At 40.2% G+C, this 24885-nt stretch overlaps 2 protein-coding genes across 2 annotated transcripts in view; one reads left to right on the top strand and one right to left on the bottom strand.

Moving 5' to 3' along the window:
- Window positions 1-12610, top strand: part of LOC102290179 (versican core protein) — a 61243-nt gene extending 48633 nt beyond the window's left edge. Inside the window, exons 9-16 of the mRNA XM_014333738.2 lie at window positions 57-5763; window positions 5861-5974; window positions 6090-6203; window positions 7429-7587; window positions 7864-7946; window positions 9962-10106; window positions 10223-10405; window positions 11027-12610. Of these exons, the coding sequence (XP_014189224.2) occupies window positions 57-5763; window positions 5861-5974; window positions 6090-6203; window positions 7429-7587; window positions 7864-7946; window positions 9962-10106; window positions 10223-10405; window positions 11027-11178 (6657 nt within the window). The 3' untranslated portion in view covers window positions 11179-12610. The remainder of the gene's footprint in view (window positions 1-56; window positions 5764-5860; window positions 5975-6089; window positions 6204-7428; window positions 7588-7863; window positions 7947-9961; window positions 10107-10222; window positions 10406-11026) is intronic.
- A 2193-nt stretch (window positions 12611-14803) lies between these two features.
- Window positions 14804-22102, bottom strand: LOC102304951 (hyaluronan and proteoglycan link protein 1). The gene is made up of 4 exons (XM_005922881.2): window positions 21753-22102; window positions 17056-17400; window positions 16498-16797; window positions 14804-16381 (listed from the first exon to the last, which is right to left on the bottom strand). Exons 1-4 carry the CDS (start codon window positions 21829-21831, stop codon window positions 16092-16094), a joined length of 1014 nt encoding a protein of 337 aa, XP_005922943.1. The 5' UTR covers window positions 21832-22102; the 3' UTR covers window positions 14804-16091.
- Window positions 22103-24885: the final 2783 nt, after the last annotated feature.

Below are 24885 nucleotides of genomic sequence, written 5' to 3'. Positions count from 1 at the left end.
ATGTTGAGGTTGAAAGTGAAAGCAGTCAACCTACCTTAATGGACTCGTTTGCTTCTTTCAGTCCGTCAACAATGAAGTCAGAAACTACATCCTTCCCGAGTGCCACAGATACAGATTTTTCTGGAGACAGCACTACTGTTTTCCCTGAAGTCTCAAGCATCATAACAACAACAGTGCTTTCAAGTGATACTTCAAAAGGTGCTTTTACTTCATCCTCATCTGTCTTCAGTACTCAGAGGCCAATATCAGTGTCATCTGGTACGCAAAAATCTGTCACCACAAGTAAGTTCGATGAATATTCATTAACGCCAGAGGAAAGTTCTTTTTTGACATCAACAGAAGAAGGCTCAGGAGATCAGACGTCTGAAATGATTAGAAATCTCACTGCACTTCCCACAGCTTCCTCATTGTTCACCACGGAGAAGTCAACAGCAACTCCAGCTGACGTTTACTCCAGTGCTCTCTCAGATCAGACAGAAAAGACTTCTGTTTCTCCTTTGACTGATAAGACAATGACCTATTTGGACACAACTCCAATGGATGTAGAACGTTCAAGTGATGACACCACAGATATATTGAATGCAAGCTCTGTTTTCAGTGACGTATCTCCATCTGTATCCAGCACTGTGGAGTCAATGCCACTATCACTTGCAGTAACACAACATGTTGATACAGATGCGATGTCATCTGGAACAGACAAATACTATACCACAACTGCAATAGATGAAACTAACTCCTTTACTGAAGAGTGGAGCTCGCATGATGAGATAACTCATATACCTGCCTTTGTCAATGCAGTTCCTCCATCTTTTTCATCGCTCAGCACAATGGCACCAACATCAAGTCCAGTCGCAGAACTTGATATTCCATTAATTAGTCACCCAGAGAAAACCTTGCTTTACCCCTTAACTGACAACACAGTGTTATCTCCTGAACCCTTTACATTAACTGACCAAACTGTAGACATGTTTACGTTATCTTCTTTCTCAGATACAACTTCAACTGAAACAACAGAGATGGTAACAACAAGGAACACTGTTGCTTTTGACTTCATGACTACGACATCAACATCAGCACCATCAACTACTTTCAGTGACTCTCAAAGAACACACACATCCTTTACAGCAACAGTTGAAAACCTGAAAACTTTGACTCACAGTACAATGATTTCACCTCATGAGTTCATGACCGGGCAGTCTACAGATGCTCCTCTGTTTTCTGCCACTACTCAGTTTGAGTCAGAAGCAGGTCATTTTCCCGACCCAGACTTCTCAGGAGATTACACATCAACATACACAGATGAAACAGCACCTGAACAGCCCTCTGTGGAATCAGCAACCCTAGCAGTAACAACATTTAGTCCATCAAACACACCTGTATTCACTGGGGAAGAGCATTCAAGTGATAGAGAATTTACAACTGCTACATCTAGTCCCTATACACTCAAAACATTTCGGCCAATGGCAATACCCAGTATTACCCCAATGATGACCTCTGCCTACAATGACATGGACAACTCTGGCAGCTTCCCTCAAGACTTTGATTTGGATTCAAGTCAAGATGGATCTGGTGAAGGGATATTAATTGAAACTGCTACAAAACCATACAAGGAATTTAAAGTGCAAACAGATGAGACAGAAACAGATGAGACTCAGAGCACATCTGACATGGTCAGTGTTGCATTTTCACCTCAGTCTAGTACACAGGTAACCAAAGAATTTATATCACCAACTCAATCTCCAAGCATGATGAGCCCTGAGATTTACACTTCTGATCAGGGCAGTGGAGTCACCGATCAAGATGAGTGGTCAGGCGATGACTCAAGTGGGTCATCCTCCACAAGAGTACCTGAAAGGGAGAGTTCTGGAGTTTTGGATAGTACAATTTCCTCAGCGGTTATAAATTCAGTGTTTCCAGAAGATAGTGACCCAGGTGGCCATACCACTGACGTGCTTATTACAGTAAAAGACACAGGATTATCAGTTCTACCCACAACCAAACCAAGAATAATAGGAGCAACTCATGAAAGTACATCTTTTACTAGCACAGAGAGTACAGGCCATTCCATTTTCAGCACAGAGAAACCAACAAGCACAGCAAAAAGACTTAATGAAAGTGGAACAGCTGATGTTCCAAAATCTACTGCACCTGCAGCTTCTCTCTACACCACAGAGAAGTCGTACACATCAACAGAATATGCAATCACAAGTAAAAAATCAACACCAAAACCAGATTTTACTTTGACAGAGGTAGAGAGTTCTGGCAACCAAACCACTGTGAAGTTCACCCTAAAGCCTTCAGTGATGGAGACTGCCACATTTTCAGAAACAGCAGGTGAAACCAAGGGTTTTGCTACAGCAACACCAACCTCTGATAACAGGGTTTTCTCACAGGAAAGTAAAATTACTCCAGCAACAGATCATCCCCTTTCAAGCACTGAGAAAGATGAGGTTGCTGTGGCTGAACACACAACAGAATCCCCCTCTACAGCCCTGCCCTCCCATACAACTGATGCCTTAATATATAATCACACTGTTGTTGATTTCAGCACAGAAAGCTTGAGCAGTGAGCATAAACAAGATGAATTTACATCAACATCTGCCCCAGTTCCCACTGTTATATATCACAGCGTTACAGATCAACAAGTTGAGATTATTACTCCCGACAGGAGCCAAGCCAAGACTCGACTAACTGAACAAACACCGACCATAGTTCTGGATGCATCCAAAACATCAACCAGCACATCTATCATATTCATCGAGGATACACAACAGGAAGATAAACTGTTCTCTGGAGTTACAGATAGTATGAGAGAAGACAGCTACAGTACAGAGCTTATTACCAAAGATGATACAATCACTGATGCAGATACGATGTCTGTGGTTCCCTCTTCTTCATTTTATCCAACTATTCTGACAGAGGAAGCTGGGGGTGTCACAGCAATTACAATAACTCAAAAGCTGGAAGTTACAGAAGAACCAGAGGGTTCAGGGACTGTGGGTGACACATTTTTGAGTCCTACACCAACCTCAGCCAGTGATACATCATCAGCCTCAACATCTTCTGAATACTTGTTCACTTCAGAATCGTCACCTGTGAAAGATGTTTCTTCGGAAGAAACATCAAGTGAAGTAAATGTCACAAGGTTGGCGCAGGCCACACAAGATACTTCCGTGTCCACTCAGTCAAGCTCTGGAGAAATCTATGATGTTACAACAACACACAAAGTTTTCTCATTTGAGACTACCAAACCAATTTCTGATCAATTCCAAGGAGACACTACTGAGATTTCCACTTCCTCATCTTTTTCTTCTCAAATGTTAATGGAAACAGCAGACTCTACCTCTGTCACTTTAGTGACTAGTGAAGATTATGTGGTCACCACAGTTAAAAAAGAAAAATATACGACAGCATCACCCGTAATTCTAACAGCTACAAGTCACAGCATAACTGATAAAACCTTAAGTTCATCCGTTTTCACACAAACCACTAAACCTTCAGTCACTGTCGCACCAGTCTCCACTAAATCTGGAACAATGAAATCCACCAGTAAAACATCTGATGACGACTCTTCAGGTGACTCTGATGACTTTGCACGAGAAAGCTCAGAGAAACCTTCAGCATCATCTTTGGAAAGTTGGATGACTGAAAAAACATCTACACCCTCTTCACTGTTTAGTACTGAGCAAGCCAGGTCTGAGATCATGCCTACTCCCCACACTGGCATCTCTTCTGAGAAAAATGTGCCAGCCACAGTGAGCCCAGTGTTGTCTAGTGAGAAGTTAAGCACTGCTATGGTTGTAACTGCCCAGACTGCATTAACAGTCACAACATTGAAAGGGGAAATTTCAAGTAGTTCAGACAGTGACATCCAGAAAACATCTCCTCATGCTATTATAACTTCATCTCATATGGGGACAGGAGCGGAGCCTGTTGGAGTAGAATCTACAACTCCAAAACCTCCAAGTGAAGAAGAAGAAGAAACTATAGCTACTGACACAAGATCTCCTGCAGTGTCAAGCGCTGTAGACGCATCACTAGAGATCTCAGGTGAAGAAACTTATTCATTTTCATTTGAAACAAAAAGGACTCCATCCTCAGGTGTGTCCTCAGTTTCTACCACTGAGACTGAAGGGTTGGTTTTCACTTCAGAAATTACTGACCAGTCACCCAAAATGATAACAGAACCTGCCCTTACCATTCTTGCTTCTACCACTGAGAAGCCAGCTGTAGTATCGACTGAGAGAGACACCTCAACCGATGAAGACAGTTCACGTTATGCCAAGACGCCAGTGAAGAGTGAAGAGAGGTTTATATCAACAGGAACAAGTATTATTATTTCTACAGCAGGTTCAAGTGAAATGGGATTGAGCACCTTAGGGTCTGACTCTGTCACTCCTAGTTTGTCGACCGTTAAGAAGACTATGATTACTAGCACTTTATCCACTCAGCCGGCAAGCTCCCAAACAGATGAGTCAGAATCTTTTGAAGAAACCTCAGGTCAGACATCCCATGAGGTCTTCAGCACTGCAGCCCATGCAACACAGCCCCCTGCTGTGACCAGATCTATTGAGTCATTGAATACATCAACTTCCTTTGAGTCAGAACCAAAGGAGTCACAAAATGCAGCTATAACAAGCACAGCTATCTCAGAGACAACAGTAATGATCACCACAATACCCACTTCAAATGTCCCTTCAACACCATCACAGCCAGATGTTGTCATTCAGTTGGACTCAACTCTTTCTCCTCTACAACCACTGACAACTCCCATGGAATTATTTGAACAAGCCAAGTCAGAAATTACACTTACACACCGCCCCAACCCTGGTCTTTCTCATGATATATCACTGACCACAAATCGCCCTGTATTTGCTAATCATGTCACAAGCCAGACTGCAGTATCAACAGTTGCACCTGCTTTTGTTTCTGAAGACGGCCGTGTTTCGGTAGCAGATGGGACAGTTGAACCAGCTGTTGATCAGGTCTCAAGTGGTGCAACGACTCACCTCAGTCTAACTGATCCACAACCAGATTATGAAGCACTAAATCCTTATGTGGTGGCAGCAGATCCCCTGTACAACCAAACACTAGAAAATGATACAGTGTTAATTTCTACACCACCATCTGTTGCTCAAACACCTGACTCAAAGGTAATGGCAGAAGCTATCATGGTTACGGCATCAACCACAATCAGTAGAAAATCAGTCTCTACCCTCCAAGAAAACAGCATGACTACAGCAAGTGTTGTTAAGCTGGGTGATGATGAGTCACCTTCTGTCCCTAATGATAAGGCTGAAAGTGGCTCTGTAAGTTCTGGGATTTCATCCCCCAGCTTTGATGATGTATCTGATGAACTGATGACTACAAAGGCACCAAAGATCATCAGTATAGAACAGGCTCTATCTCCAGATGAAATCAAGAAAGTATTTAAGGTAAATGCTACAGAAGCTTCAAAGAAGGAAGGTGTTGATGTCACGTTTGGGAAAGGTGACATAGGTGTCTCTCCTTACACTGAAATACCAACCAGCACTCAATTCAAGACAGTATCACCAGCCCAGGTGCAAAATCAGCTAGGTACAATTGCATCAACCACACCATCAACCTTTTCTGAGCAAGACCAGAAACAGGGCAGTGACATGACTGCACCACCATCAGTTATTGAAGGAAAACCATCAATAAAAGAGGAGGAAACAACCACACCGCCTAATAGAGGATTTGATCTGGGACACACTGTTGTTGGCGAGACTATGGAGATTTCTGGTAAGTTTCCTTCTAAGTTGGCACTGAAATAGAGCAAAAAAATGAATACTCCAATAAACTTCTGTTTAATTCGACTTTTATTTTACTTTGTCATCAGGAATTGACTCATGCACAGAGGATGTTTGTCTAAATGGAGGCTCTTGCTTGAGGATTGGCAGCACCTATACCTGTCACTGTGCTCCTGGTTTCAGTGGTCATCAATGTGAAATAGGTAGGACAATTCTTGCAAAGCTCACATGAAGCACTGCTAAAAGAACATAATATTTCTGGGACTACAAGTTGTTTTGCTCATCTGCTCCTATTGATTATGTCTGTTTCTTATGAAGATATTGATGAGTGTGAATCAAACCCTTGCCGCAATGGAGGCACTTGTGTCGATGGCTTGGCTTCTTTCACATGTGTGTGTCTCCCAAGCTATGCTGGGCTGTTTTGTGAAGAGGGTAAGTTTGAAATTAATTTAACAATTTTTCTCTCTAGATTCTTTCTTATTATTATTTTTCCCATTAATAAAACTCATCGGTTATTTCTGGGCTGGTCTCAATTATCCAAATTGAGCTAGTGCTAAGCACATATAAGAGAGAAACAAAATGTTAACATTATAGCCTCTTATATTTGACTATGTATTTAGACATTTAACATATTACTCAGTTGAGTGAACCACAAAACACGCCACATTATATATAATCGTACTGTTTGCATACAGCTGATCGACGTCTAGTCCTCAGGCGTCAGCTGACTAATCAACAACATCTTTATTTCATCACCACAGCTTTTTTTTTACTGTCTCTTTTTGGTGTCTCATTGTAGCTAACATACTTCAAAACCCCTTGAATTCCCAAAGATTTCGGTTTCTTAGTATTTAAAGATATGGCCTGTTGTCATCAAGTTGAATCCAGTCAGAGTAAATGCATGTTAGATCTCAAATCACTATATTTCCATCTAAGACAACTTTACTGGATTAGAAAATACAATGAAGTCTCTGAGTTCTTGCTTAAAAAAGTTTATCTGGACAAGGGAGTTCTGGAATATTTAAGAAAAAATTATTTTACTGTTACCAGTTGAACCATATATTTACACCAAGTGTGCTGAAACCAGGGCAATTGGGTGATGTCTCTTGACCAGTGTCTACACCCTAAATTTTGTAAGTCACTCAACAGTGAATCCCACCCAGATATTTTACTCAGACACAGCTGCTGTCTGACTAAGTTTTGCCAAAAAAACAAAAAACAAAACTTGATGTAGAACTTAAAGAAAGATTATACCTATGTTTTTGTGTATTAGACTTCCAAGGCTGAATTAAGGAGAGGGGACGGATAAACGGACTCTATACTAAAGTGTATAAGTTTAGAAATACATGCCATTAACAGAGTAAAGCTTCAGAGTTTGAAATAAATCTGATCTGTTTATGGCTGAACTAATACATTAGTTTATCACATTTCTAATTTATGCAGAATCACATACACCAACAGAAGGTCTGATGGATCAGTTTGCTCCTGTGTAAGGCCTAGATTAGATAATGCCATAAATGTTAGTTTGTGAGACTGATACATGGATTGAATTAAGAGCTAAAGTCTATTCCTCAGTTTATTTCATGTCTGTTGATTTGTTGCACATCTCTTTCTGTTTTCTGTATACCTCATTCTCTGTCACTCTGTCTTCTATCAGATACAGAAACATGTGACTACGGCTGGCATAAGTTTCAAGGCCACTGCTACAAGTACTTCCCTCAGAGGAAAAACTGGGACACAGCAGAGAGAGAGTGCCGCATCAACGGGGCTCATCTCACAAGCATCCTGTCCCATGAGGAGCAACAATATGTCAACCGTAAGTTCACGACAGGTGTAAATAATTAACAATACTTTAGATTAATGTGATAAAGATGATACTTAATAAAAAAAAAACCTAATAAATGGGAAATTTTCTCTCATAAAGCCAACTCAAGAACAAATACGTGTTTGGGTAGAGACTATGCAAGATAAGGGTTCGAGCAATGAAAACGTCCACGTTATCTTGGGCTTTCTCCTGCTTTCTCTGACTTACCAGTCCTAAAATGGAAATAGGCTAACTGAGGAATGTAACTGGTTGTGTTTTACTTGGCAGGTCTTGGACAGGACTACCAGTGGATCGGCCTGAATGATAAGATGTATGACAACGACTTCCGCTGGACCGATGGTTGCCCTATGGTAAGACAGGATGCTTTCTTACATATTATCGACTCAACAAACATGGCACCGGAGCAGTGTAAATATGCGCAATGCTGTTGACAGATTTAGTCATTTAGGGAGGGTCTTTCCTTTCTGGGAGTCGCATTGCCGTTCTCATGACGCATTCTCCTCCGCCTCATGTCACTACACCCCGGTGACCGCTGTGGTAATAAATCTGATGGAGAACATGGTGTATTTCATTTTAACTCCTTTTAATGAGTATGAGCTCTGTGTAGAAAAACAAATAGCTTCCACAAAGCAAAAATAAATTAATTAATTAAAAGTTAGAGTTAATATTTGCTATAGTCCTTTTAGCTGCTGTCCACTAAACAGAAAAGAAACTAAATACAATATATAGTTTGCTTAAGATTTGCACACACTGACGTTCTTGCTTCAAAGATGCCCTTCCAGACCCAGAGAAAGGCAGGAAGCATTGAGCCAGCCTGGGGGGTTAAAAGATAAGCACAGGCCTGGAGGCTGTTTCACTGCTGAAAGAATGAGGGGTGATGAAGGTGTGAGTGACACAGCGGAGAGGGGACTTTGTCAGGTGTAGACAGGTATGTTTCTTCTTTATCCCCCACACTCATGAGCAGGCCCAACCAACAGGCAACCACCCAGGGAAAAAGGCCACCAAAGCAGGCAGACACACAGATGGACAGCACCTGTGCTCAGCTGTAGAATGAGTAAAAAAAAAAAAAAAATACACTGGATTGAGGGTGCCCAGGGGGTCTGTGTGGGTGGTCACCTCTAGTGGACTTAAATGTAATAAATAAGACTGATTTTAAATAACTGTGAACTATTTACAACGGCAAAAGAAAAGACCAGTGATTAAATAATTACTATAGAGAATTGAAACACACAGGCTGGAAAATCTTCGGATGTGTGTTTAGGTGTGGGTGATCAAAGTTTGTTTGAATGTTCTGAGGAGGATGCAGACCTGCTGAGGAGTTGATGGGTCAGCCATTTGTTAACCTGAAGCAAGCTGAGCAGGAAGTCAGAGCATGTTTGTTAACCATAATGAGAGAGCAGCGGAGCCTCAAGGCATGATTGGTGGGGTGAGGGGGGTGGGGGTCTGTCACAGCTTTGAAGAAAGCTTTTGAACCTAGAATGTGCTGAAAGACTGCAGGTAGCACTGATGCCAGCTCGAATGCCTCGCAGCACTGCAGCTGTGTGTATGCTGTATTAATGTATGAACGTAGATGTGCTGTTGTGGAATTTTGTTCCTGGAGATGTACAATCGTAACGCTTGACATGTCAGCTAATGATGAAAAGACATCACATACTAATGGTTGTCCGTTATCCCAAAACTCTGTTGTGTGAAAGACACATTAGTTGTTACACGGGATACCAGTCATGCCAAGTATGCAATACTGAATCAGGGGTGTAGACTGCACTGACTATAAAATCCAAGCTACTCTTATTTTTTGTGTAAATAGTAGGTTACTGTGACATTTACAGCAGGATAATGCAGATGGCTCCTCTCTGGACAAAGTTTATGAGCCCATTTTATAAACCTTTCGTTTTTGCCCTTTGAGTCTGGTTTGCTCAGAATTGGCCTACATAAAGATACACTTTCTCCCTCTTGTGGACAGTAATTAGAATTGCAATTATGAAAAGGAAAAGGAAAAACAAAAGGATTTTGGCTTCACTTTTTTCTAGCGAGATATGTAGCAGGCACAATATTTGTAGTGATTTGGTAACCTTTACCGTACAAGTGCCTATTGGTATACACATTGCCCTAACAAGCAAAAAATGCTCAGTTCGATCTTGGGAGGAGACGCTATTCCCTTTTGGCTTGTGTCAGGAAGGAAATTTGGTATAAAAATCTGCCAAATCAAATATGAAGAGCTACTGCTGCAGTGACCCTTCAACAGGAGTGTCTATAGATAATGTCTGTAAATAGTGTCTATTTTACTAATAAAAAAGCAAAGCTGTTAGGCTTAGAATGTAGTTTAATAACAGTAATGTTTTACTCTTGCCTGCTCTTATTTTAGCAATATGAAAACTGGAGGCCCAACCAGCCTGACAGCTTCTTCTCTGCTGGCGAGGACTGTGTGGTGATGATATGGCATGAGGATGGTCAGTGGAATGATGTTCCTTGCAACTACCACCTCACTTTCACCTGCAAGAAGGGCACAGGTAAAAAACAAACAAACAAAAAAATCCACTTTTTAAAAATTTCTTAAGGTAAAAATGAAAACCCATAGTTCCTGTAAAATTCCTTATCAAATGCCTTTGTCTCGTCTGGTTTACAGTGGCCTGTAGTCAGCCTCCTGTGGTAGAGAATGCACGTTCCTTTGGGAAGACACGTGAACGGTATGAGATCAACTCGCTGGTGAGGTACCAGTGCCGTATAGGCTTTATTCAGAGACATGTCCCAACTATCCGTTGTCGTGGGAATGGACGATGGGATATCCCGAAAATCAGCTGCATGAACCGTAAGTGCACACTGTTGCTCTCAATAGATAGACATTACTCTGATATGTATGGAGTGCCAAAAGTGCCAAAACTGAAAAAAAAATATAACATTTAGTATGTTATTTATTCATTTAACATTTTTATGCTTGCATTTATTTATAAGTTGTTACTTTTTTGCATTTTGTCCCAGCCCTGAATATTTATCATATTTTCTTAATACATTGGCATTTAACTGCCCTTAGATGCCTATTAGGAGCAACCCTTATTTCTGAAGTGCATGGTTTTTGAATTTTCAAAATTTGTCATTAAATGTTTTCTTGTTGTCCAACGTTATCTTTATGGGTGAAAGAGTTAATGCTTAATTAATTCATAATTTGCTTTAAAACAGTTGTGGTTATGTTCTAAATAAATACTTTTCGTTTTGAGTTTTCATTGGCCAAAATATATTTTCCTAATCAGCCAACAACAAAATTTGACCTTCATTGTAATATTGAAGCACAGAGAACAACATATATTTTTGTGCATTTAATAAGATATAAACCTACTTACTGAGTTTGCTACTCAGCATTAATCCAATGTGTAAGATTTTGACAAATAATTATAGTTTGAGAGCTAAAATGTGATTTTTTTCCCCCCAACAGCCTCAAGCTATCAGAGGACCTTTATCAGAAGGCATCAGCACAATAGTCTCTACAGCATCCACAACTTCAATAACTGGCAAGATGAGTCCTTCCACTTTCGTCATCAGCTCCGACCAGGAAGGAGACACAAAATAGAACATAAGTGGAAATAACACGGCACACCTGAGACGAGAGCACGTGCCAGATGCTTGTTTGAAAAGAACAAAAAAAAAAAAAAGCACATGAGAAAACTTATCAAAGAAAAAAAAACAACAACCTGCATTTTTTGCCAATGGAATCTTACAAAGTGCCTTTTAGAGACATGTAGATACAAGACTTTTTCTTATCAAGGGGCACTATTTTATAATAATGCCAATGTGGATTAAAAAAAGTTTCAGCTGGCTACTGGAAAAGCAAAAACTACTCTTATCATACTTAAAAAAACACTAAAATCACCCTTTTTCATGATGGTTGTCTAGTCAATTTTAAAATCAACTGGGCTATTTAAAATCTATGCAAGTGTTCATTTTCTAATAGAAAGAAAGAGATTATACTGCTCATGTAAACATTAATATTGTGCTGTTTTAATTTGGGCTTCCTTTTTATTGCGCTTGCAAAGAACTCATATCGCATGAGTTAAACATTATGTTGCATACAAAGAGCTATAAACTTTCTTACATGCAGATCTTTTCCCAGAATTTATAGCTCATTCTATAAAGGGGCAAATTATACCCTGACATGGTTTGACAGGTTTCCTGTATAGTAGTTATTCACATTCTAGATTAAAATATCACAAGTCTGGGGAAAGTTTTTCACTGATTGCTTGGTTATCAGCTTCTTTGTGATGGCAGCTTTTAGTATCAAATTATCACCTTTCATTCTCTCCTGCTGTCATCAGATATATGTCAGACTAAATGTTTATAAATAGATTTCTATAGATAGATTTTAAAAAATGTAACTGACATTTTCTTTTGTAGGAGACAGTTCAATATGAAAGATTGCTCTCTAAGTGCCTATCGACAAAGCCTTTATCAACAGATGGAAATTGATGACTATCGTCTACTTCAAAAGGAAAGTGTAGCTCAAGAAGCCTCTATTTTCTGCTCAAATATGTTCATTGCATAGCCTTTAATTAGTCACAACAGCATGTTTACAATAACTTATATAACTAATGCTGTGCATAATCACACACCAAAGACTCTTGCTGTCATCTGTTGTGGGGTAGCTTATATGTAAGTCTTTTTTTTTTCTCTTTTGGTATGATTTCTAAAAAAAATGTTTCTGTTATTGTGGTCGATTAAGATCAGTCATTGAGAGAATGTATTTTGTGAATCACTCAGAAAGACTTGAACGTAACAGCTGTTTAGGCAGAGATGCGTATAATTTATTTTCAAGCTGCTCTTGATTGCTTTACTTGTTTTACTGATGAAATATGATTCTGTCACTTGGGCCTCACGGGGATTCTTTTTAAATGTTTTTATTGTTTGTTCACCAGGACGCCGGCAACATTTGCATGCTAACAATCTAAAAGTAATTACTCAGCAATATGATCCATTTACATGCCTTCTTCTTTTTCTTTCTTCTTCTTTGTTTTTTTTTTTTTTTCAACTTTAATGGCAACAGTGGACCAAAGAACTCAGAGACACACATCAGCAATAATCTGCATCGATTTTGTTCTGTAACATTAACAGACGTGAATTTTTTTTAAGGAGAAATGTTGTTTTGTTGTCTGAGTATTTGTCTGTGTGTTTTAGCCTTGATGTGCACATAATATGATTTTATATTTATAAGTGTTTCTTTTTTTAAAGATTACTTTACAATGTGAATGGTTGGTACGTTTGTGAATTTAAAAAAAACCCCTGTTTTTTAACTGTTGTTTTTCCTGCTTTAAATCACCAATGAAATAAAATAAAGATACAAATATTATTTACTTACAAAATTAAATTTGTTGACCAGATTTTTTGCAGATCTTATTCAGATCTAATTAGTCCAGAGTTTGTCCTTCTTGTAATGTTTTGATAGTGTAGCAGCCTTATTACACTTTTCTTTATTATGATTAGAGTTTTTATTATATAGGAAATGTGCTGCAAAATTGCAGAAGCCAGGTAATGAAGTTGAACAAATTTTAAAACATGGGTCTTCTTGCACTAAAGCTAATTTAGGATGCAGTGTGCACTACAGTGATTTCCCCAGCAGGTAGTGCTATCAGCCTTACTCATGAACCGAAGATTTTTTCTGCTATCACGTTTCATTCTTTTTAGCACCCACACAACTCATGGACACTAAGCATATAATGATGAATTTAAACTTCATGTGAATCGCACTGTGTGGAAAATCATACCAGTATCCAATTTTTCAAAGTATTGCGGTGTCTTAAACATACATCACACACTTGTAGAAAAACCTATCAGACATGCTCTGCAAGCCCGTTGGTAGACAGTTGGTACATCCAGGGGGAGAAGATAGGAAGTGGCAATGTGAATGTGAATTGTAGCAAACTAAAACTGGATTAGAGAAAAGTGATGCCATGCAGAAAAGGCTGATGCTTCAGTACTGTGAACCTGCATAAGGATACCCCACTGCTTTTCTCTTTTCTTTTTAGTGAATAGCATGAGTAAAAGTGGTCTTCTTGAAAAACATCTTGAGTCTACATGCTGGTGCATAAAGGATCCACATGAATTCCCTGGGTGGAAAATCAGAAGCTTTTTGACTACATTACCTTTCATTACTACTCCCACAGTGCCTGTTTATGCAGCAGTCACTTGGAGTTCACATTGTTGCTTACTAATAACACAAAGCACCATTACCTGAGTAACAACATCAGGTTGGTCATTGTAATCTGTGTGCAAGCTAAGCTGCGTTTTTCTCTGTGAGTGCCAACTCTGTCGTTAGAGGAGACGTGACTTGTGATTAATGGATGCTCCTGGATGCTCCGCATCGAGTCAGACCTGAAATCCTGCCTCACGAAGTGCAGATGTCTCAAAAACCCCTAGGCCTGAGTTTCACTGGGATTTAACAGAAGTTCTAGATTTATTTTGGAAATGAAATGCTCCCAAGCTCTTACTGACTTCTTCAGCTTAGCAGGCACCTTAGAATAAAGTGTACCATTCACTTAATGCCATAATGTTTGGGGTTTTTTTTTATTTTCCATACATGCATATCTGGAATTCTGTCAAGCATCTGGGATGTAGCTAGACTAGTGCACTGCACTGGACTGGTTGAAGTCAACAGACTGCTCATTGATTTGACTGTCTGCCTAAACACACAGAGGCCCAAAGAACAGCTCACTTGATGCCAGCTGTTTAAATACATGCATATAGTCTTTTGTATAATACAAGTGCAAAAATCTATAGTTTATGTACACAGTTTATTCCTCAAAAATATCTGCTGTTGCTTTTAGCTGCATTATCCAAAAAAAGTTACCTAAGATGGATCGCACACATTTACATTTGTCTAGCATTTCCCTGCTGTATCCACCTAAATCTGACCCCGTTCCCAGAGATTCCCACAAGCCTCTTAAAGACTGTGCTACTGTTCCCTTTGTCTGACTTAGTGGTGGGTTGGCAGCCTGGCACTGAAGATAAAAATGGCAAAGAATAAATGAATGTGGGGAGAGTCTAATCTTAAGTCCTTTCAGTTGACATGGCTTTACGCCAAATTCATGGCCTCCAATTTGGCAACTTAAACAATCCCATTTAGGTCCCTGCTTAAACTTCAACATCTCCACATGCTGCATGATTTTGCTCCAGTAAAATAAGAAGGAATGCAATTTTTAAAAGAGGAATATATGATTCAAAATGGATTTAAGAGTTGTGTTCTTTATTTCAAACAGCTTCATTTGAAAAGGTACAAGGTGCTAAGATACAAAATGTTTTTTCCTTGACAACTTGAGTTTTATTATTACAAACAATGCATCACCACATTATTGCATGTGTTCTACAGTGAGTGCCATATCTCTGTATCTCTAGAAAAGTTTTGTTGCACCTCTAATTACCATCTGTGAGTGTGATTGATCATCAAAATACGAATTGAAATTTTGCAGCTCATAGCCACAATATGAAGATGTGCAACTCCATCAGTGGTCATGTGCAACCAAACATTTAATAGTCATATATTAACTGCTGTAACATTAGATTTCTTCTAGGAAATGCCACTCGTGTGTTGGGACAAATCACATCTTCAGTTTAACTTCTCTGCTAAAATCCTACTAGTGTTAGAAACTTAATCTGTAGTTTTTCTTGAAAAGCACATTATGCACATGTAAAAAAACAAACAAACAAACAACAAAAAACTATCAGTAACCCATCATTAAAAAGTAAAAACCTTTTGTTAGGACAAAAGAGTACATTGCATTAGATTATAGTGGTCTTTCCGACTGTAACTGGAAATTGTGGTAATTGAAGCTTTCACAGCAAAAAGAGTTGTAGACCAAAACGTTTACCTTCATTTTCTTTGCAAATATTTTGATCACAACTATTCTGTCTGAAAAGCTTTTTTTAAATTTTTCAGTTTCAGAAGCTAAAAGCAAACAACATGCAAATGATCACTTTGTGCAGGGTAACAAGTACCCATAGCAGTTTGTAATAAATTTAACGTAATTCCCAAATGCCGAACTCGATAAAAATAAAATGTCACGCTTTTCTGTTCTTGCAGACTTTAAAGCAGCACATGTCAACTGCACGTGTGCATATTTGCACTACATTTGGAACTTCACAAATCCAATCATGTTTTGCAGGACACAAACTGTAGTCAGATTATGCTAACCATTTACTTCTCTGTCTCTGTTTCATCAGTCACATTTTGACAAAATAGACCTTTACTTAATACTCTGTGTAAAACCAATGAAAGCCACCTATAGGAAAATGCAAAACATAATAGCTACAGGTCATTTTTTTTTTTTTTTGGGGGTGTATGATGTGTGTGTGTGTGTGTATATATATGTATTTTTAGGGTTATCACAGCTTTAGAAAGGTACTGGGTTCATGCTAGATTAGATCAAAAGCTTATCTGCTTCATTGTTTATTTTACTGGTTGTGGCTTTTGCTGCTCTTTGGTGGTCATGGCTTATTTAGACCTATCTAACCCATCACTGATCAGGCTTGTAGCAATACACGCCATAAGACTTCACTGTCTTGTCGGGAAACCCAACAAAGCGCACTGCTTCTTCTGTGGGGCTGCAGTTCTTCCGCGGCCTGGAGATGGGGTACCGGACACTTCCATCAGCCAGCCAGCCGGCATCACAGCGATCATAGCCTTCAAGCTTCCAGGCAGCAAACATGTGGCCCACCTTGGCAATCTCTGCACCGTCATCTCTGCATGCCTCCACAGCCTCATCGAAGGTCAGCCTTTCAGGCTGGACCAGCCAATAGAAATGACCTGACAGCAGATAAGGCAAACAAGACAGAATAATTCAAGCAGATGTGCTACTATATAAGTGTACTAGTCTTTGTGGTCACTGCGTTTCATGTACAAAGACATTTTTATTAACTGACCTTTGAGTGCAGTAGTATAGCAGAACACATCAAATTGCCTAATCTTCTCTTGGCGTCCATAGGTTCTGAGGCCAGGCTCATTGTTGGAGCCACCACAAGGATGTCTGGGTTTGGTGATAGGATACTGCACTGTGCCGTCACTTAACCATCCAGCGTTGCACCAATCCAAACCGCCTTTCCACGCAGCAAGCAGCTGTTCATGTGAGGCAATCACAGCTTCCTGGTCCTCACAGGCTTGCACGGCATTGTTGAAGTTCAGGTTGTATCGGCCCAAAGGAGGGTAGTATGGGAACACGACTCCTGAATGAAGTAGATCAGATGAAAATATGAGGAAGAAAGCAAGTGTTGTCTCTCTTGTTTTTTCTCTCTTGAATATTATATATATATATAGTACAATCCCGTTCAGGGGGGGATACGTTTGTGATGCTGCATGGAAACAAGCATATACCAGTTTTTTTTTTAATGAAATTGAATATATTATTAAATGAATTTCAAAAAAGTGTAAGTATGGAAATAGTAACAAAACAAAATAACAAAACAAAATAAAACAGGATTTACCAGTCATCAGACCAGCATGCACCTCCAAGATAACCTCTTGCAGTGAATCTTCAATCCCGTTGTCGATGTCACAGTGATATTTTCCCTTGTCGTCCATGGAGACTTCAGTCATTATTAAAGAGGCATCTTCACTGTCGAGGTTCTGCAAGAAGACACGGCCCTCAAAGCTCCCATAGGCCCTTATGTGTGGTCCCATTTTAACCAGCACATCCTCGTTCAGAGCTTCATCATCTTCCACCTTTGTCCATTTTATCCGGTGTCCGTTGTTGCCAAAGGACACCGTGTCTGAGGACAAGATCCTGCAAGGCAGGGTGATGTTGCCACCTAGTTCAGCAGAAACCTTGACTAGAAAAGAAGAAATATGATATAACCTTTCTGCTCTTGTTTAGAATTATGATACTTGGATAAAAAAAACCAAAACAAAAAACCCTTTGTATAACATTTTTATGTAATGATTTTCAATGCAAAAAAGGGGGAAAAAAATTGTAGAAACACTTTTTTAAACTTCTCCTTGTTGCCTTTTTTTTGTTTGCCTTGTTAATGAAACAGCTACGTATTTTGGCATGTCTATAATGTTTGTATTATTGTAATATACAATACACAGTGTGACATCTGAAGCATTACATCACACAAAGCCAGTGAAGAGTCTGGAGTCTGTTTGGTTTATTAAATGTAATATTGGGCACCGGCCAGTCCTCAGCCCTGAAAGCCAATAATCCTTTTTCAGTCTCCTTCCTGCTGTTGTCAGTACTTGCACTTATAAGCCGTTGGTTCCTCAGCATTAACCCACAAAATGAAGTGCTTTTCTTTCATCCACTACATCTGATTTGTGTTAAGTGTGTCAGGCACATAAATAATGGGAAAAGAGAGCAGAAAATATTGTTGACAAAATACAGAATCTAGCTGTCATCATTATTTCTTTTACTTATTTCCTCTGTGCACTCCCTCTCTATCTTTCCTGTCCAAGCTAGGTCAGCCTTTAACTCAAAATGACAGGTCATCTGTGTCTCACCACCGGTTCCCATCCTCTATCTTTAGACCTCACAGGGCTTGCTTAGTTAAGACCCCAGCCAGGAAAGAGAGTGGGGGCTGTCTGTGCCAGACAATAACAAGCACTAGATAAATGCATGTAGACAGCACCGCTGACACCCCCTGCCCCTATCCTCAACCTATAAACACACTGCAGTTTAACCTTTTAACAATCTAACGTGTAAACATAAGTGAGGTAAGGCAAGAAGCACCGCAGAAGACTTTTTTATTATATTCATAAATAACCCGTCTTGTTCTTTAAGTTTCGGGTACTCATTAAAAAGTATAGGCGCTACTCTGCGTCTTTTCTCACTCACTCAGTATGGACGATCTGCATGTAAGTCTGCAGTCAGCTTCTGATTTCTGACTGAGGATGCAGCTTTCATGTTGAAGGCCTTTCACTTTGAGCAGCCACACCTGAGCATGACTGGAATACTGTGTCGCTGGCTCTTCAGCGGGAAACATTTCCCACATGGCTATTACAGGAAATAAAAGTAGACAGTGGCTTTGACTCTGCTCAAACCACAACCTTCCCTCAGAACACACACACTCACAGTGGAGTGACACTGAATGAACCTCTCGTCAAACGCCTGCCGAAACTGTCCCGGTTCACACAGTAGAAGTGTGTCTGGAGTTCGTTCAGTGGTTCTCAGATCATTAGAATTAATTAGCAAAGGCAGTGCTGACAGACCTAATCTACCCTTCAGTCTCACCTTATGCCACTCTAAACTCTATGTTCTCATTTCTTTCATGAGGCTGCACATGCCAGTGACTACCTCTATTACCAAATCACCACACCCATTGCCTCACTTGCCTCTTGAGTGGTCACCGAGACGCCAGGTATTTTATGAGCTCGGAAAAACACTTCTGCTGCTGCTAATTGCCAGTGTCTGGACAAGAGTCGTCTTTGCCCGTTTTGTCAGAGAGAAATGACTCACAGCTTCACTGTGCCTCGTAAACACTCTGCATGGGTAACGCTGTGCATGAAGTAGAATTGAAACCTGAGGCATCCAGGATGACTGAACTGGCAGAGGTAAGGGCAGTGCTGACATCAACACAGACTCACCAGATGTAATTACAGCCAACAGTGATGTCTGAAATTATTAGAAAACAGAGTAAAGGGCTTCATTGTAGTGTCTCGTGAGAACACTGTTCGAATGTTAAACCAAGAGCCTCTGTGTGAGCTGTAACCCTGAGGAGCACGGAGCCAATTCAGTGAATGCTGAAGTATGAACTGCTTGGGATGATGTTAAACCAAGGCACAGTAAATAAATTTGTCTTTTTATTTGTTCTACACCCTTGACAGTTACAATCCCAGAGAGACAGATGCATGTTAAAGCAACTCCTGAATTTCTCCTGCTCCTGCAGTTACCACTAGACAGACATCCCAAAGGAGACTGTGGCCCTGGCCATGCGAGACATGCTGCACATATAAAGCAACAGCCTACTGCGGGTAGTAATCCTTCTGGTTAGAGAGGGAAGCCTTTCTTTTCTTTGCCATTCTCCAACCGTCTGCAACCCTCTGAGGCCCAAGGTGGTTCCAAATTGTCATAATTATTGGTGGTCAAATAATAGGGAACCATTATGACTGACACTTTCGTCAACTGTGCAGCAGTTGACAAAAAACCCCCCCAAAAAAACCCCCAAACATAAATGAACACATGTGTAGGGCAATAAAAAGAAGCTTAGCGGCTGCAGCCAAGACCTACTGCCATTTTATTACCAAGCACAGTTCAGTCTCACTGTGTAAAAGGTGGTTTTAGCAAGTGATTGGAACCATCTGCTTCGTTGCAACACTGAAGTGGAAATGATCTTTACAGTGATCCAGGTCCACTCTGTGCCCCATGCATCATTTTATGCTCTTACTACACTGTATACTGTGTAACCCCTGAGCCTTTCCTGCATGAAGTTACTAAACAATCAACATTAAAGATCTCTCTTTGAAAGGATGAAACTCTGCAGAGCAACAGTCTGCATGTTTATATCTCCTTGTGCACAAAATGCCACACCCTCTAGCAGAGCGAGCAATGCTTTACAACATCCCAAAGTGTCGCTCTCTTCTGTTGCTGGCCCACTTGTGTCAATATGGAGAAAGAATTAACAAGTGCAGCTGGGATAAACACAGCAGGCCAACTCCTACACACGTATGCCAATAAGCTCTTTCCTGTATTCTGTCATGCAAAACAAGTGCAAACACAAAAAACGTGTGTGTGCACATCCTCGGTACAAGCGCACCATAGATTTCCATCAGAGTGATTTGTTAAATTTCTGTTGAGCTTAATAATACAGGATCAATACCACCAAAAACGTGCCTCTGCGAACATCTCATCTCCTACCCTAAACACATCTTCTCCTCACCCCAGGCCTCATTTGCAGCCAAGCCCCTTTTCCCACTCTACCACAGTAGCAACCAGGCCAGGCTTCAGTAACCAACAACCACAGTAAGCATTAGACTTAACAGACTATTACTTCACAGGAAAAGACAGAGTCATTTGGCCGCTGTTCAGCATGGGGCTCTATACATTTGGCTGTGGGTCATTAATCTTAACTCCGCTCCTGTCAGGCTGCCTGCTACCATGGGCTGATTTCCAAAAGCTCCCAGTGGCAGAGTGAGTCAGTAGGTATAAGGACAGGCAACGCCCCTCGAACTGAGGGAGAATACACAGCTCATGTGGCCAAAAAAATATACTGTACGGAACAACGCAGCTGGCCTGGGCTGAGCAAATGCTTTTACATAATTCAGGCAATGACATCATATAAATGAACACATAAACACACACTTGTGACATCACCCGCAAATGTTTAAATGTTTGAATGACAAAAAAATACAAGCTCTCCTCATAGAATGAAATTCTTGTCCCAACAAATAAGCCGTTTCCTCTGCTCCTGGAAGAGAGACAGCTGAGACGTTTCTAATTTGACATAGTGAGTCAGCTTGCAGAGCTGCTGAAAGCACATTAAATATCAGTCAATACATATAACATGAGGGCATCTCCAGCAATTCCCTTTTTTCTTTCTCTGCAGCACTAGATCTAGCTGTGTTTTATTGGGAGCAGCTTCATCTCATGGTGTCATTCTGTAGGCAGCTGTGAATTTGAAATTACAACAGCGTTATGATGGAGTGCAGGGGCTCCTTGGAAAGATTTCTCTAAGTTTTCATTTTGTGTCTGGAACAAATAGTGTCAGAAAGTTAAAAAAAAATCAACACCATAAATCACATTAAAGTCCGCATTTACATCCACAAAAAGGGGGACAAGCACTACCAGCCCAATTTAATCCACTGCAGCACTTGTGACCTATTTTAGGAGGACAACCAGTGGTATTACTCATTCAGCAGAGTGGGTAGGAAGCCCCTATGAATGGCAAGGGTAATTTATTCACCAGCCTATTCGTGCTGGGGTGGTCTGTGTGCAGCACATCAGTGAGTGTAATGCTGAGTTACACTGTGTCTGTGTGAGCGTTACTCCAGAGATGTGTTTGTTACCTGGTGCTACAACGACACCGTTATAAGACAAGCTTTTGATGGGGTACCACTTTGCTCAGGCTTCTTGCACAGCTCATCCCCCCGCACGCACACGATTGATGCAACATCATGCATTTATAAAAGATCACACATACATACAGACACTTGGGCATGTTAAACTATTTCACATCATTTTAAATCTTACCTGTTAAGATCGTCTCTTCACTGTACGCACTGCCAGCCAGGATCAAGCAGACTATAGTGATGCACAGCAGCCTCATCATTTTCTCTCTCACTTTTTAGTTTTTGCAAAAAGTGTTCCTTTAGCAAAAAGTTAAAAATGTAATTTATCTATAATGTAAATATTTAAAGAAAGCTGAGCGCTTTTTCTTCTCTTTCAATTTTTACTAATCAGCTATCTCCTCCTTTTTTTCCGTTTGTTCAGCAGCCGCCTGTGGTGCTACTGGAAAGTTTGGGCTCCTCGGAGGTCCAAACAAGTGCCTTTTATTGTAGCCCAGCATGTTTGAGACCACTCCTTCTCCCCTCAGCCCATCACCATGTAGAAGCTGTAAATCAGCCCCCCTTTGCCACTTTTTATAAAAAAAAAAAAAGCAACAAAAAACTCTTTTCTCTCAGGAGAAAAAAGGACAGAGCAAAACTTTAGACAATTAACCTGCTTGTGATTATCCAGAAGGTTCTGTGTATTCGATAGAAGGGAAATTTTAATGATCTTTGTGGTGTAGTATGGATCACAGTAACAGTCACACCAGTTAGTAAAAACATAACTGTAAAATGTAAAAACTCTTTTGCATCACATGCTTTGTCTGAGGATTTGCTTTTGGTTCATTAACTCTGAATTTTTGTGGCTTCTTCCCGTTTTTATTATCCGGTGCTCTTAACCTTTAGATGCACCCGTGGGTTTTGACCCCACAGGTTGTTTTTCTTTAAAAATCTTTAAAATGAAAAGTATTCCTCATAATACATGTTTGTAACATGAGGCCATTTGCATTTCTATTTATTTTTTCATTAATAAAAAAAAATTGCAGTTTTTGTATCACTACCCCGCTCTTCCACAAACAGTTCCTATGGAATCTGCTATGAACCTTTAATTCTTAGCAGCTCTGACTGTCCCACTTACAAATCTGATGAATCAGGAATTAATTTTTACACAGCAACATACATGATTTATAGTTTCCTGTGCATTTCAAACATTGTCCTTTCTGATGTTTTTTTTTTTTTTAAATATCTAACAAAGCTGCTATGAGGCCAGCCAGGATCCTTGTGGACCTTGCCCTACAAATATCCAGGATGGATGGGATGAAGAGCCCATTGAAGGAACTGACTCAGAATCTGACATCTCAGATATAGAGATGACTATTGTCCTGCCACTGAACAATGCCAGTCTGGTACAGAGGAGTCCTCTGATGAGTCCTCTGAAGAGGAAATGGATATTGTGTCTAACAGAATGAGCTCCTCTTACTGCTCTTACTGGGCAGAGTTACCTCCCAGCCAGGCTAAAACACCAAGCCACAATATTCTGAATAGTTGGCCAGGGCTTGCACCTGGGTTTAGTACTGTCTCCCCAAGAGATGCATGGAAGATGTTCATGTCTGATAATTATAATAGAAGAGATGCTGATATGCACAAACATGGAGGCACAAAGAGTAGCCACAGACAGGGGAAAAGAGTGGAAAAATGTAATCAAACATAAGCTCCTGGCCTTCATTTGATTGACCATTCTTGTAGGAAGTGAGAAGAACTGGGATGTACGATGTTTTTTGGGAGTCCTCTGCATAACCCATTGTACAAGGCCACTATGTCAATTCGTAGATTTGAAGATATTCGCCATTTCTTGCACTTTGATGACAAGAGGACCAGAGCCTGCCGACTGAAAACAAACAACATGGCAGCTTTCCGCTACATATGGGGCCTGTTCCTGGTCAACGGCAGGCAGAAATTCATCCTCACTGATTGTGTTACAGTGGATGAACAACTCGTGCCTTTCAGAGGGAAGACACAGCTTCTGCAGTATATGTTGAGCAAGCATACAAAAGTGATACAAAACTGCAATTTCTTAAAATTAATGAAAAAATAAATAAAAATGCAAGTGGCCTCATGTCACAAACATGTTTTATGAGGAATACCTGGAATATGAAAATATTACAGCTCTTCGTTTGAAAGATTTTAAAGAATAACAACCGAGTTTATTGCAAAATGCATTGATTTTATTTGGGGTCAATTTTGACCCCACTCGTGGAAGAGTGTAGATATTGGTATGTTGTGCATCCAAGGGATAATTGTCTATCTATTACGCTTCAATTAAATAGAAGCTAAGAGATGAAGTCATGCACAACTATGAACTTTATGAAAGGACAGAAGGCATCTGTCTGCCCATACATGCACATGCAGGGATGTGAAAACCACTTGAATGGCCAGAAAAAAGTGATGCACACAGAAAATGTCCCTGTGAGGGATCCTTTTATTTTAAACCTCTTAGTTTCTTTTATCTATAAAGACATCCTCCCTGCCTCTCTTTCCCCTTTGGCACTAAACATCTGTTACTAAGAAGGTAAGACAAAGTCGGCTAATACCCACTCTTCCAACCCTTACTGTAAATTGTTTGAGCTTGTTTCTCTCAGTCTCTTCTGATGTTCTGGCCAAGGCTGAGACAGCAATGCTGCAGAGCATTCGGAACAGCTCTAGGGAGGTAAAATGTGGCAGAGATGACCAGTTTGGTCCCTCTTAGATGTTTTTCAGGTGTTCTGAATGTCTTTGAAACATGGTCAAGCCTCAGGAATGGAGGAATATGGTGCTGATGCTTCTCTGGACTGCTCTAGTACCAGAATTATAACAGATGGGACATCCCAAATTGTTTATTGCTTTCTTTCTGATTCTGGCCCATCTGTCAGTCCTTCACATTCAGTAGAGATGACAGTAGGGTACACTGTGCTTCTGGTGTATATGGCAGTAAGCAAAATCTCCAAGCTTAGACTGGACCCTCCAAAAAGAGGTTACATAAGACTGCCACGGGACAGTGAAAAAGTGAACTTTGGTTCATACACCATCACAGTGTGAGGCACATTTTGCGCTTAAAACAGTGATACAATCAGCGGTATCGTATAGATTAGACACTGGAAAGGACATCAAAGGCAGTGCAATTTTTTAACGACTTACTGTTATTGACTAAACTGTCTAAGTACAAAAGCCCTAACCTCCCATCAACTGACTATTTGTGACAGCATGATAATCTGGTACATATGTTTGAAAGAAATGACTTTTTGTTACAATGTTCCCATTGAGTCGTGTTGACAGAAAAATAAAAGAGGAATTGGTGTCAG

The sequence above is a fragment of the Haplochromis burtoni genome, unplaced genomic scaffold (assembly GCF_018398535.1).
Source record: "Haplochromis burtoni strain Fernald_Lab_line unplaced genomic scaffold, NCSU_Asbu1 Contig_63, whole genome shotgun sequence".
Classification (NCBI taxonomy): Eukaryota; Metazoa; Chordata; class Actinopteri; order Cichliformes; family Cichlidae; genus Haplochromis; species Haplochromis burtoni.
The sequence above is the reverse complement of the archived record's forward strand: the minus strand, read 5'-3'. Positions and strand labels throughout refer to the sequence as shown.

Excerpts from the sequence above, each read along its gene's own strand:
- LOC102304951 (XM_005922881.2), bottom strand. The coding sequence starts at position 21,831 with ATGATGAGGCTGCTGTGCATCACTATAGTCTGCTTGATCCTGGCTGGC. Across the intron at positions 17,401-21,752 it reads TGAAGAGACGATCTTAACAG|TCAAGGTTTCTGCTGAACTA; the intron begins GTAAGATTTAAA and ends CTTCTTTTCTAG. Across the intron at positions 16,798-17,055 it reads GCATGCTGGTCTGATGACTG|GAGTCGTGTTCCCATACTAC; the intron begins GTAAATCCTGTT and ends TACTTCATTCAG.